At 36.7% G+C, this 13,334-nt stretch overlaps 1 protein-coding gene across 5 annotated transcripts in view; it reads right to left on the bottom strand.

Moving 5' to 3' along the window:
* Window positions 1-1,040: 1,040 nt before the first annotated feature.
* Window positions 1,041-13,334, bottom strand: part of LOC139152558 (dynamin-1-like) — a 38,726-nt gene continuing 26,432 nt past the window's right edge. For 2 of the 5 annotated variants that reach the window (XM_070725774.1, XM_070725772.1), the window contains exons 16-20: window positions 9,154-9,300; window positions 6,215-6,271; window positions 5,074-5,252; window positions 4,635-4,817; window positions 1,041-3,767 (exon numbers count right to left, since the gene is read on the bottom strand). In XM_070725774.1, coding sequence (XP_070581875.1) covers window positions 3,695-3,767; window positions 4,635-4,817; window positions 5,074-5,252; window positions 6,215-6,271; window positions 9,154-9,300 — 639 coding nt within the window. In that variant the 3' untranslated portion in view covers window positions 1,041-3,694. Of the gene's footprint in view, window positions 3,768-4,634; window positions 4,818-5,073; window positions 5,253-6,214; window positions 6,272-8,912; window positions 9,301-13,334 lie in introns of all 5 variants that reach the window. The other 3 variants (XM_070725770.1, XM_070725773.1, XR_011556652.1) reach the window with 2 other exon arrangements.

Genomic DNA, 13,334 nt, shown 5'->3' on the forward strand with positions numbered 1-13,334 from the left:
ATAAATCTGCAGCCAGTGGTGATCAATACTCACTACAGGGAGGAAGTACGTATGGCAGGGATCCACTGTATATTTATCACAATTAACCCTTAGAGCAACAGTCAGTTTTTGTCGCCTTTATAAAATATATCCCGATCAAATTTTTTTAGATATATGCCAAAATTTTGATTAAAACCTGTAGCCAATAAAATGTGATGTCCATTTGATCCAAAATTATCAAAAAAATTATGGAAAAAATAATTATTTGTAAAATGTTTCACTACAATTTTGGTGGGAAATTAGGTACAGCACTCAAAGGGTTAAGGCTCAGTACATTCATTTTCTGCTTTTTCTTCTCAATTAATGCTGGACTTCTACTACTCAGCATAAAACATCTTTTCAGCCGGCCTCCTTTCAGCTACGTTTGTCGATTCATCACTTTAGGATGCTGCTAATTAAAACTTTTCCCTAACTTTACCATGGTTAGAATGTCTTTCTAGCATTGTAAGATTTTCATTGCCACAATCAGCACACCAAAAAAATATGAAGTATGTTTAAATCTTACCGGACAGATGAATATCAGATATAATGAATGCTGAGGTCAAAATATACCTGGGTTTTGTTGTCGTTATTAGACTAAAATAAGGGATATACAGGTTGAGTTGTACAAAGCCATGCATGCAGTGTTTGAATGGCCCCTGACCAGAATCGATGTAGTTTGGTGTTCGGTAGGTCCTGACAGTAAGAGAATGTAAGTATAGTGTTTGGAGGCCCCTGACCAGTGTCTTTGTAAATAAGTCTGGTCTTTGGAGGTCCCTCACTAGAGTCATTGTAAGTCTATCAGGGTAGCTGCCTTGCATGCCAGTCTGCTGGTCCTACATAACTTACAAGTGTGTCCATAGTCACTGCTTGATGAGACCAGAGAAGTGGCAAATTGTCTGGTCTCTGCAAACCATCTGTTGGTTTGCCCTGTGACAATTGGATTTGCTCATCCTGTATATTGGTTATGATACAAAATGAAAACACTTTATAAAAACAACCAAAATGACAAAAACTAGACATATACTCCATTATCACTTTTATTGCTTTCTCTGTTATACACATCACAGTTTACAAATACATCACATTTCTTGGTTAATTTTTACATAAAACTGTTGAAGTATCTTCAGAACTCATTTCTGAAAAAAAATAGTGTTTCCATTACTTGAAATTTTGAGGAACTTTGAAGTTTTCATCTCTTCTGTTGTGTAATTGAGTCTTTATCATTTACTTTTCAATTCTTGTATACAATTAAATTAATAGTAAGATAACAAGAAATGTTTTGAAGTAGGAATTTCTGCCTGTCTCATTTGCATGTTGATATGGTGTTCATCTGTTGAGAAAGTCTGAATATCAATATGTAAGTCTGACTCTAACTCGCATTGGATATCACCTGATCTGCCTCTCACCCTGTACTAGCTGTGTAAATACCACGTAATCTAAAAACAGTGATAGCTTCTAGTCAATCACTTAAAATCTGTAAAAATGAAACAAAGACGGAGCTGAAAACCATGATTGGGCAATCATTTTGACTATTCAGACTGAATAACAAAACATGTAAATACTGAATCATGATTGGTTTAAGTTTTACAACTGAGCTATAATGAGGCAAAGTCTTTAAAAGGAGTTGGAGGATCATGTTGTCAATTCTGAGATTAAAGATTGAAGAAATCAGATGAAGAAACTTTGGTAAAACTCGTTGATATCTTTTCCATGCAGAACTTTTAAGTAAGAGATCGCACTGCAGCAGATTTATCAATGGGAAAACAAAACATTTCAGCAATTTTGAAGATAGGTTTGGATCAGTTCTACTGTCTCCTTGCACAAAAACCACACTTCAGAGAGTTCATAAGTTCATGCTCTCTGTGTTTTGATAGCGTTTCACATTTATAAAGCTTACACATTGATAAAGAATAAGAACAGCAGAATATTTTACGACATGTTAGCTCTTGAGTGCATTTTTAACATCTTAGGGTAGAATGCACCTCAGGGACAGATGTTCAAACTTTCAAAATTTTTACGACACTTTTTTGGTCTACCACTTGTGGCGGCTCATTTTACAGTTCATGGAGTATCTACAGTTTTCACCAACCATCTTTTTTGAGAACCAAAAATTTTTCTCCATGGAGTTAGCCTAGGGATGGTGGCCATTTTGAATTTAAAATGTCAGTATAAAGTATAGGATAATTTGTTTCTCTAGTACCAAATTTTGCACAGTGACCCCCTTATTTTTCATTCCTACACTGATTAAAACGGAATGATTAAAGTTTTTTGTGGAAAGTTTGAGCAAAAGTTGAAGTCAATATTGAGGCGCATTCTACCGTAATGAAGCTATTATGTCTGCTGATGCATTTGAAATGGTATGTAACTTGTCAGGGTAATGCCATAACCACGGTCCCTCCATGCCATTAACGTCCCAACTCTGTACAGAGATTGCTTGACTTGACAAAGTGCAGACGAAAGCAAATTGCAATTACATGTGATATTGTAAAACGTATCACAGTACCAGACTTTACATGTTTGACCAACAGGGCAAGTGCGATCATGTACAAATAGCAATATTCAAAACCATACCAGTAATGATTGCTGATTTCTGTATACATTCAGTACACATACACAATAATACTTTCATTATATATAAAAAATTCAATCTTTTGGTTAATTAATTTACCAAAAACACATTGTTTCCTTCTGTTAATAAAGTTGCCTTGACAAGGAACTACAAAATGACACTTTGGACTCATGTCAGTCAGCCTAAAATACGATGAACAACACCAGAAAACTCAAGATTACTTCAGAAATTGTCAGACACATTCTTACTGATGGGTCATGTCTTGCAGCATGCATGAGAAAAAGACAGTGACATGTGATTTTCATCTCACGAGGGATTTTCATCGCATTGAGTTCACAAATATTAAATTTCAAAGGGTGTTGCTGTGGTGACCTTTGACCTACAAATATGTGGACTATACACACCTTTGTTACAGTCAGTGAATGGTCTGGTTTTTAATGCTATCACCCCATACTCAGTTTGGTGGTCTTTTTCATTTACTGGAAACAACAGGTTACAAACTCAATTTATATGACAAACAGTTTAAGACAGCCAGACATGATAATCAAACTAAGTACAGTTTCGGAGATGGTACATTACTGTCTATTATTCTGAAGACAATTTTTACATTTGCCTGCCTCGCTGGGAAGACTACAGAGTTGAGTTCAGATGAGTACCTAAATTACAACAAACATACACAAAAATCTGACCTAATAATAATTCAGCCATTTACATGCAATTGGGAAACCTTGTCAACTTTTAAAATTTCAGTCTGCCACTGCCACAATCTACATCACACTGATCAGACAGAGAACATACAGAGAGAGCCCTCTATTGCCTTCTCTGGGAGAGGTGGGTGAATCATTTTACACATCCAACAAATGTATTTCTTTAGTACTTTGTTACCAAAAACGTATCAACATGATTTTCCATACTGAGGACAGGAGAGGCACCATATCAAAATCTCTAGCACACCATAGCTATTCAAAATACTATCTCTCAGTCAAGTAAACATCAGAATATAGACAAGCTCAAAATTTGTACATTTGATTAAATCTAAGAAAATCCTCCTGTGCTGTGGCATCTTCATCACTGTTGATGCATTCAGAAACTATGTCACAGTCTTTAAGTGGGTCTTGCTGGAACTGCTGGTCGTCCGGGGATTGGGGGCGCTGATCTGGATGGCTGATCAGGGCGTCTGCAAAAAAATATATGAGACAAGGAATAACGTCACACTCTATATCTAAACTGATGTTAATATCAAGTGGTTTGTACATGAACTAGTACATAGCATATATTACACACAGTATACATACTAAGCAGTGTTGCAGCTAGGATGCACCCTTGCGACAATGTCCCCAAAACAGAACCCGTTATCCCGCATTCTAGTGCACTGCGGGTCTGAAAGTCTGAAAGTAATATCTGTTACTGACGATTACCTTTGTTTTGCATGATTATTTTGTGGCTTTATTAACATACTTTTGCAGCTATGAGTAAAAGTAATTAGAATGCTGCACTTGATATGATAACTTCCTTATAGTCTGACTGAGCTCTGATTGGTAGCAGATACGGTATACTTACCTGAAATTCAAGCATAGTGACGCGGTCTCAATAACTTTACTTTTTTTGTGTGAAACTAATTTGTTAGAAAATGATATAAAATTTGATTGACAACAGCTGCATGCTGTCCCCTAAATGTGCAAAATGTCCCCCAAAATAAACAATAGTTTACAGATAGATAGATTTAAAATTCCTGGCTGCAACACTGATCATGACATCTTTTTCTGAACACTGTAGGACATGAAGAATATATGCACATACACATGGTTGGTGTAATTTTCTCAATGTTTTCTGTGTTGTGATAAGTAGGATTTATATACATTGTAATGACAACAGTAATGTACACCTGCTAATTTTTTTATCAATTCAGTTAATAATAATTCTTCTTCTCATTATGATCAGCACTACCATTATTTATTAATGCTTGCAAACACACAACTTCATTGACAGATATTCTTCCGGTTTTCATCAAAACAGTTCATGGATATCACTGGGAATTACTCACTTTGGAATTGAAGGAGCGGGAGCAGAGGATCCGGGTCTTTGTGGAATATCTGGTCTGGATGGTACCATTGGGATATGGCTTGGTCTCGACGGTGCCATAGGGCCACTGTTAGCCATGTAGTTATTGGTTGATGGTGGCGCTCTTGGTGCTCCTCGAGGTCTTGATGGTACTGGTGATGGCGGCCTGGTGATGATAACGAAAATGATTTGGAATAAGTCTAACTTGTGTGGTAGGAAACCTTTCTCTGATTAAACTATATCATCCAAAGATGTATTAAGTTTAATCAAGATTCCTTTTTTTTCAAAGCTAACATATGAACATGATTACATTCAATAGACAAACAAATAACAGATTCTCGTTGATGATAAATTAAACCCTACTACCATTCCTAATCAGATTCTGTTCTGCTACAAACTAATGACCATGAACTTCAACTTACGAGGATCCTCTGTTGTCGGCTCGCAGCCATTCATTATCAACAGGAGGGGGTGTTGGTGTGCTTACAGTGGTTGTATTGATATCACCAATGATGTTCAGTGCGTCTTTTGTAGCATGGTACATCTTTAACATCTCTTCTCTCCTTTGAACTTCATCAGCTGATTCCTCCATCAATGTATTCTGTCAACATCAAATACAATTAAGTTAATCACCCAGTCAGCCTTCAATATCCCGACAACAGACTATTTTCTGGACTCTACAAGTATTTATGAGATGTTCAATAGCTGTCATTGGCATAGGAAACACTCTCCCAATACAGGATATGTGGCACACTGTGTGTTGCATTTGGGACGCCAAACATAAGACATAAGGCACACTGTGTCCTGTGTTCACGGTTCCAAAGATAGCACATTGCATCCCTTGTTCAGGACTGCCAATATAGGACATAGGGGCACACTATGTCCTATGTCCTGTATTCAGGATTCCAAGATAGCACGTTGCATTTTGTGCTCAGGACTACCACAATAGGACAAAGGGCACACTGTGTCCTGTGTTCGGGGTTCCAAAGATAGCACATTGCATCCTGCTTTCAAGACATATGCCATACAAGATGTATAGTTTTCTGTGTTCAGGACTACAGCAAAGTTATTGAGTCCAGTGAAATTAAACAGATGCCTTAGCTTTTTATTACACTTTTGACTTGTTTAAAGTAGCTTAAAATTGACAGGAACACTGAATTGAAATCGTATGACATATCTATGCGGTCAAAGTGTGTATGTGCAAAGGAAAATACAGTGTACTCCTGTTGTGATTTCTGCCATTGCATTAAGAAACAATGAATTAGTCATTGCAAGATGTTATCCTACTTTCTCTGTGTTTTGGCAATGAAAGATTTATCAAACATGAAACACCACTGTGTAATATAGCATTGTAGCAGTATACTCTCATGTTGCAAAGTGGCTTTACCATCTGGTCACTGATTTCATTACATCTCTGTCATCACACACTACATTTTGATCGTCAGCAACTCTGGCTAAGCTTTATACGGAACAATGGCAATAGATGCTGTACTCTTTGCAACAGTTTATTCATTCACTTCTCACGGCATTTAGAGTAAGAAAACCAAACTGAGAGATATTTACCTGGTCACCGCTGGAATACAGATGAGCTAGAAGTTCTGATGTGATGAAATCCTTTGTCTACAAGATATAAATAATGAGCACATATTACATAAACATCACCAAACCATAAACAAATTTCTCAGATGTGATTGAGTGAGATCTGTTGGAGAGAACACTACACAATGCACATATTTAGAGAAAGAATTCAGAATCATTATGATATCAAGATTTTCACGGCACTTATTTAAAACAGAAGAGACCGAAAGACAGTAGCGAAAAAAAATAAATAACAGCAACAGTTGATGTGCTTTATAGTTAGTACCACCATAGACAGTAGTCTCTACTGTCTATGGTACCACTGGTCATTTAGGAAAAATAAAATGTGCATGTAGAAGGGACTAAATAATTTGAACACCTAATCAGCTTAGAAACTACACACTGAAATATGATTTGGATTGTGTTCAGGAAAAATAGATATCGATGCTGCAGAGAGAATCAAGACAATGACAGGAATCTGAATCTGGTGCTTCGGTCTCCTAGAAACTCAAATAGTATACCAATCTGAAGCTGAATCTGATGCTGATGTCTTCTTGAAACACTTTCAGAATAACAGATTGGAATTCTCCAGTTTTTCATACACACTAACATAGCAAAAACCAAAGGACTTTGTATGTGACTAGCACAGTGGTTGGCATGACAAATAACTCTCAAAGTCCCCTGTTCACCTTGCCTAATACCTAATGTGTTGAGCTGACACAGGTGGTAGAACGAGATCCCTGTCTGTGCACCTTTCTTGCCCAGATTGTTGAGAGCGCATCAACGTAAGGAACAGACAACAGGCTTCATAGCCAAGGACTGGTGTGGTACGAATTTGCAAAATTTATGAAAATTTACACTTTCTGTATACATGACACAGTATGGAAGCTATATGAATACATGATTTCACTATGGAGTCATTTCCAGTTGTTTGAAAGAGAGTTTGGTAACTACTGGTCACAGGAAAAACAATGGCCTGTTACAAACTTTCCATTCAGTGTTAAGATTTTGATTCTAATATTAACTACTACGGTATCATTGGTTCTAGCAATCTTTAACCACTGTGACAATACACAACAAACACAATAGTTTCTATGTGACAGTATATCAAATCTAAAGGGTTAAATGTGTACTTTTCTCCTGCTTGATCAATGACTTCTAAAGTATTTAAATTTCTCCAAAAGATAAGCTTATATAGTGTTTATTGATAGGACTGCATATATACATGAAATCTGATTACAAACCAATGATATGGGAGAAAATGGATTATAAAATGCTTTCCAAAACAAGACAAGTTACTAGGCTGATGATCTACTTGTTTACATCAATACTTTCTCAACTATTGCCATATTAATTTCACTAAATTGGACAGTTTCATCAGGTGGTGAAATATCATTGGAATACGGGTGATATGACAAGTACAAAAACATCTATGTAGATTTGTGTATTTGACTAAAATTTCCATATTTTCTCTAAACAATATTCATAAGCAGACCATTTGCATAACTCTTGTCTTTGTACAGCATGGTATTGTACCAAGTCTGTTATGAGTGGATCTGAAATCGATCAGCTTTCCATAACATACCCATTTTAGAATTTTTCCATGGAAAAGGAGGGCAATTGTATAAAAACACACAAAGGCAATAACCCACAATCTCAGGTCAAACAAGGATCATGCAAATAGTTGATGATTAGATACTGATTGTGACAAAGTAGCAAAACCAAAATCACAGATTGTGTGTGACAAAGTAGCAAAAACAAAACCAAGAAATATTTACCCATTATATTCATATATTTTAGTGTGAATGACTGCATTCTGAATGTTACGTGGTTATATATGTATGTTATGCCACTTGTCATCTCTACATCAGTCACACTGACTGCAAGTTTTTCCAATTATTGTCAGAGGTTTTGATTGCTGGTGGACGTAAAGGATTTACACTGGCAACTACATGTAACATCAAGGTGACTGTCAGATTCAACTTGGAGAGAGTGACAGAACTGAGAAAAATGCTAAGATTTTGTTCCGCATGTCATGAATACGTGCTGGGTAAACATTTCACATCAACACATACATTCAGATATTCATTACAAAGGACAATACAAGCAATTAATATTTGGTTCCTACAGACACAGTGACAAAGGAGTGGAAACAGAAAAGAAATCAGAGAGGATTACAGAATAAATACGTGCAATGCAAACATTGGGTCTTACTTACACAAAACAAAATACATATAGGCTGTACATTATAAAGGAAGAATGACATTTCAAAATGCTCAATCATTTGATTGATTGATTATTGATTAAATGTTATCCTGAGTCAAGCTCACATTCTTAAAGTAGCAGAAACCAATCAAAATAACAGAGATAAAGGGTGCTTGTTATCGTGTGAAGAAAAAATGTGATGATTTCTTCTTTTTCAGCAATTCCCTAAAGAGATGAAACATTTTTGTTAGGCAGATTCTGTGATCTGATGGCAGAGTTAGGCAAACTTAAGAGACAAAACAATGCCAACCTGCAGGACAGATCTAGTTTGGGAAGTTGAAAAGTGAATACAATTATGAAGTGTTTTTTTAGCAGGAATCAACTACATAGGATTGTTAGTAGACTAGAGTGAGATGGCTCGTTAGCAGAGGATGGCCAGTTGAAAGTTTGCTGTCATCTTCAATAAGTCAGGACTTACATCATTGATGCTTATATGCATACAAGTTTTAGGGACCAGATCACGAATCTGTTTACTAACAATACCATTGTAGGAGTCTACCAAATTACGAACTGTCTCAACTTGGCGTTCCAACATGGGGTCCAGGGAACCTAATGCCATTCCACCGTGCTATATCACAGAACAAAAGAAAAAAAAACAAAAACGGAAATGATTACTAGACAACATCGACAATATCAAGTTTAATGAAAATCAGACTTACATTATTGATGGTTATGTGCATGGCTGTTTTGGGAACCAGATCTCGGATCTGGCTGCTTATGATACCCATGTAGGAATCCACCAAGTTGCGGATTGTTTCAACTTGACGTTCCAATTGTGGATCCAGGGAGCCTAGACTTTCTCCAGGCTGGAAGAGTCAATGTGAATGGAAAAGACATGCAAATCAATTCACACGATGGAAAAACAGAATCTCAAAAGACGTAAGTCATCCAGTGAGCATGTGCCAGTTTTCCCGTATATAAACATCTATTTTGCCTGCAAGTCATGTGATTGCTATTCTGAGTCTGCATTGCTCAAGTTTTGATCTCGGCAAAATCAATTTACCTAGTTTGCCTTTTTATGGATGTGTCTTGCAACTGCAAGGGGGAGTTTGTGTTTCAGGACAAAGACAAGATAAATGTGCCTGTCTGTAAGATGTAGATACCTTGTACATATGACCCAGTGGGATATTTTCACCATGATAATATGCTGTTCCAGATCAAATGCCGAAACTACTCACATTTCCAATGTGCATTTCACATCTACAAATTACAATATTTGTAAAATGGACTGCTGCAATTAAAGCAATGAATTGTACAATAGTTGTGTTCTAAAACCTGGCACATGCTGAACGGATGGTCTACAAACTGCAGAATACGATCACAATAACAATGCAATTATGAATGCATGTAGTGATATGAGAATGTCAAAGTTTACACTGTACCAATGCCATGGTCTTTTGATCATGGGGTACAGTTGCTATGGTGACATGATTCAGTGTAGTATACACCCGCCATTGTTAGATATTTTATCACAGGATGTTATTGCCATGGCAACGTGAAGATGAAGTAAATACCATCTACCACATAACACCACTGTTAGACTTCAAAAAGCATTCATGTAGCTATGTGGTCATAAGACCATTAACCCTTTCACCAAAGTGGTTTGGTCCAAACCCAGTGTTATCAATGGTGAGTGTGGACCTGTTTATAGGTTATTAGGGGTGAACAGGTTAATTAAACCATAGTCACATAAAGTACTTTTTTTGATAATAAATGTTTTTCTTATTCCCTCTCTCAAAGTATCTTTTTTATGTCTGTTTAACACAGGGTTCATACTTTCAAAGCCATCAAAATGTCTGGTATTATCGTGAAGTTTTTCCGGTGGTTGAAAGATTTCATTGAGGTCAAAAATGCCATCTACCAGGAATAAGGAAGTACTTCTGTTGGGAACTGTGGCAATTATGGACAGTCTACCACAGCTTTGATCACTGAATCAATTTTACGGATTTCCTGGAAATGAAGATGATTTTCCCAGGACTTTCAAGTACTTTCAATGAGCAATAATTCCAGACTTCCTATAAATGTATGAACTCGTAGACGGTAAAAACAAGTGGAGTGCTTTTAGAAGGATGCCAGGCTGAGCAAGGGACAGGCATACTGTAATTAGAAATTTAAATGGAGCTGAATGAAATCAACGCTGATAGACAAAAGAGATCTGAAACAATGAGCATAATACTGGTACACAGTATTCAACTGTTAATCGCCTGCCTCAAAACAGAAAATTTGAATTCTCCACGAAAGAACACGTTTACAAGTGGGATTACAGAGCAATCTCTTAACATTATAATTTTGAAATGCATGTTAGGAATTTCACTGGGTTACACAAAACCTTGTCATATTGTCACACTACCAGTATATACCAACCAGGATTGCTGGTTTGCAATGTCACAGAGCTCAAATCTCTATCACATGAATGTTTTATTCATATTTACATGCTATGTAAAACATATGTTTTGAAATGTACATTCTAGTGTATTACATCATACCAGTATATGGATATAGCAAATACAGCGATCTGATTGGTTGAGATGTGAAAAGAACCATGGTATATTTGCAATATAACACGGCTGGCACACGCACGAGGTTTCAGCTTGAGCAAAAATCCGTTTTTTACTTTCCACGCCAAAATTTCAATATACTGTTATGATATAATAGCAATAGATCACATCCAGCAAGGGTATACTACTCGGTTTTGACCAGATCACTTCATATATGCACTCACTATGATTGCTCATGCACATATGTCATGAACTGGTCAAATTCTCACGGTATACTGTTGCTGGGTGTCCTTTATTGCTTAAAATACAAATCACAATCGTGACATAAAAATGAGCATTGAAAATCATTGCAATGTATGGTAAACATAAGTTAATGCAACAGAGCTGAGTTTTGCCTATCTTTGCCATATAACAGAGCTGCATTAGCCGGTCCATGAAGTGTGTAACAGAGCAGCATATGCCTATCTTATGAAGTGTGTTACAGAGTTGCACTTGCCCATCTATGTGGCATAACAGAGCTGTTGCCTCTCTCTGCAATGTAACAGACTTTGTTTGCCTATCTCTTCAATGTCAGACCTTTGTTTGCCTAGCTTTGCACTGAACTATATCTGATTTGAAACACACAATTTGGACATTACAGTGATCATGTAACACACCTCATCCAAACTATCTGTAGTGATTTTTTTATTTAAAGTCACATGATATGCAACATTTTGATGCTGATACATGTAAATAGGCAGTTACCAGTTAACAGTTTGCAAAACTGTTAACCAGTTAACAGTGTGGAACACCTGTTGACTGGGTAAGTTTGACAGCATTGTCTACGCATGTGCACACATTCTGGAATGTTTTCCCTTGAGCCTGAAAGTTGCCCAAGATATTTGTTTTCCACAGCCTACAGCCTTGTGAAAAAGACTATTTTGGGGCAACTCTTAGGCCTTTGAGCAACAAACATATGCTGTTACCCTAGAGGCAAGTCAATATGTGTATACTGAAATTATGGGTGATTATGCAAAATTGATAAAAATGATGAGACTTAAACCCTGGCTCGAAAGCCCGGGATCCGGATTAACTACGGTGTTAAGAAGATTATGAGGTATTTCTGTCTTTTGTTCACCTTTGAAATTGCAATTGTTATATAAATATGTTGCTAAATTTTTGGATTAAGTTCGCATCAGGCTTTAAGTAAATTTTGTTCTTTCTACCATAGACAGTAGAGGGGGAAGACCCTCTACTGTCTCTGTTTTTACAGAAAAACAGTAACGAATTTGAATTGCATTGAAATAAGAAGTTTAAAAAGACCATTTCCAATTTTGAGCAAAGGCACTTGATAGGTGCGCTATCATTCTGTCTGACATTATTCTGGGGAATATGCCACTACACTGTATAACATTTGCTGGTCAAGTACAGAACGTGTCCACACTCTCTAACTCATATTGCAATCTTAGGAAATTTCCTGGGCTATTGAAAGGCTTTTCAAAAAGCCACAATTTTTTTACCAAGTTGATGGACCTTTAAATAACATGTGTAGTGTCCTACAAGAATCACAATATCTGAATGGTTAAAGTGAGATGTGTGATGTTAAGAAGTGTAAATATCAAAGCCTGTGGATGTGAGTCCTGTCCACAACTTTTGCGCAAACATGAAAAGTGTAATGCCGAGCCACTACGCCACTTTTATCAGGGCAAAATACCTATGCAACATGCACATCACAATACTAATGCCAACACCTAAAAGACTGTAATGCCATTATGACAAAGCGTTCTATGCAAAACAACACATGCTGTACTATTTCTAGTGTTTTGACTGTACTATACCTTTGGCTTTAGGAGAGAGAGGTACACGTCAGTCACAATGGTGTTAGGATGGCAGTGGCCAAGGTCAGGGGTCAAAGTTCAACATAATGCAAGTCAGAAAACAAAAAAACATGAACATTACTACCAACTTAATCAAACCATGAATGAGCTAATGATCATTGTTAGTCTGGATGCATCTATGAAGTTACGTGTAAGAAGGCATTTACACTGAGAATCCGTGTGTATGTGTGTGGCTAAAGAAAATGACCACGCACTTACAGAATGTCTGGCTGACAAACCGTACGGAACAATTATACACAGTGTGGTTATTCTGGAAATGGTGCAAGTAAATTAAGTTTTGAATACATGGAAATATTGCTTTTAAATATTCTTTTCACATAAAAGTGAAATTCATGAGAGCTGAAATCATATTACTTTGATCATTAGGGGATGCCTTTGGAAATATATATTAGCAGTGCTTTTTGAAATTGCTAAAGACGATAATTTGTCTGCAAATTCTATTGTTGGACCACACACATGGCAGTT

Source organism: Ptychodera flava, chromosome 16, assembly GCF_041260155.1.
Source record: "Ptychodera flava strain L36383 chromosome 16, AS_Pfla_20210202, whole genome shotgun sequence".
Classification (NCBI taxonomy): Eukaryota; Metazoa; Hemichordata; class Enteropneusta; family Ptychoderidae; genus Ptychodera; species Ptychodera flava.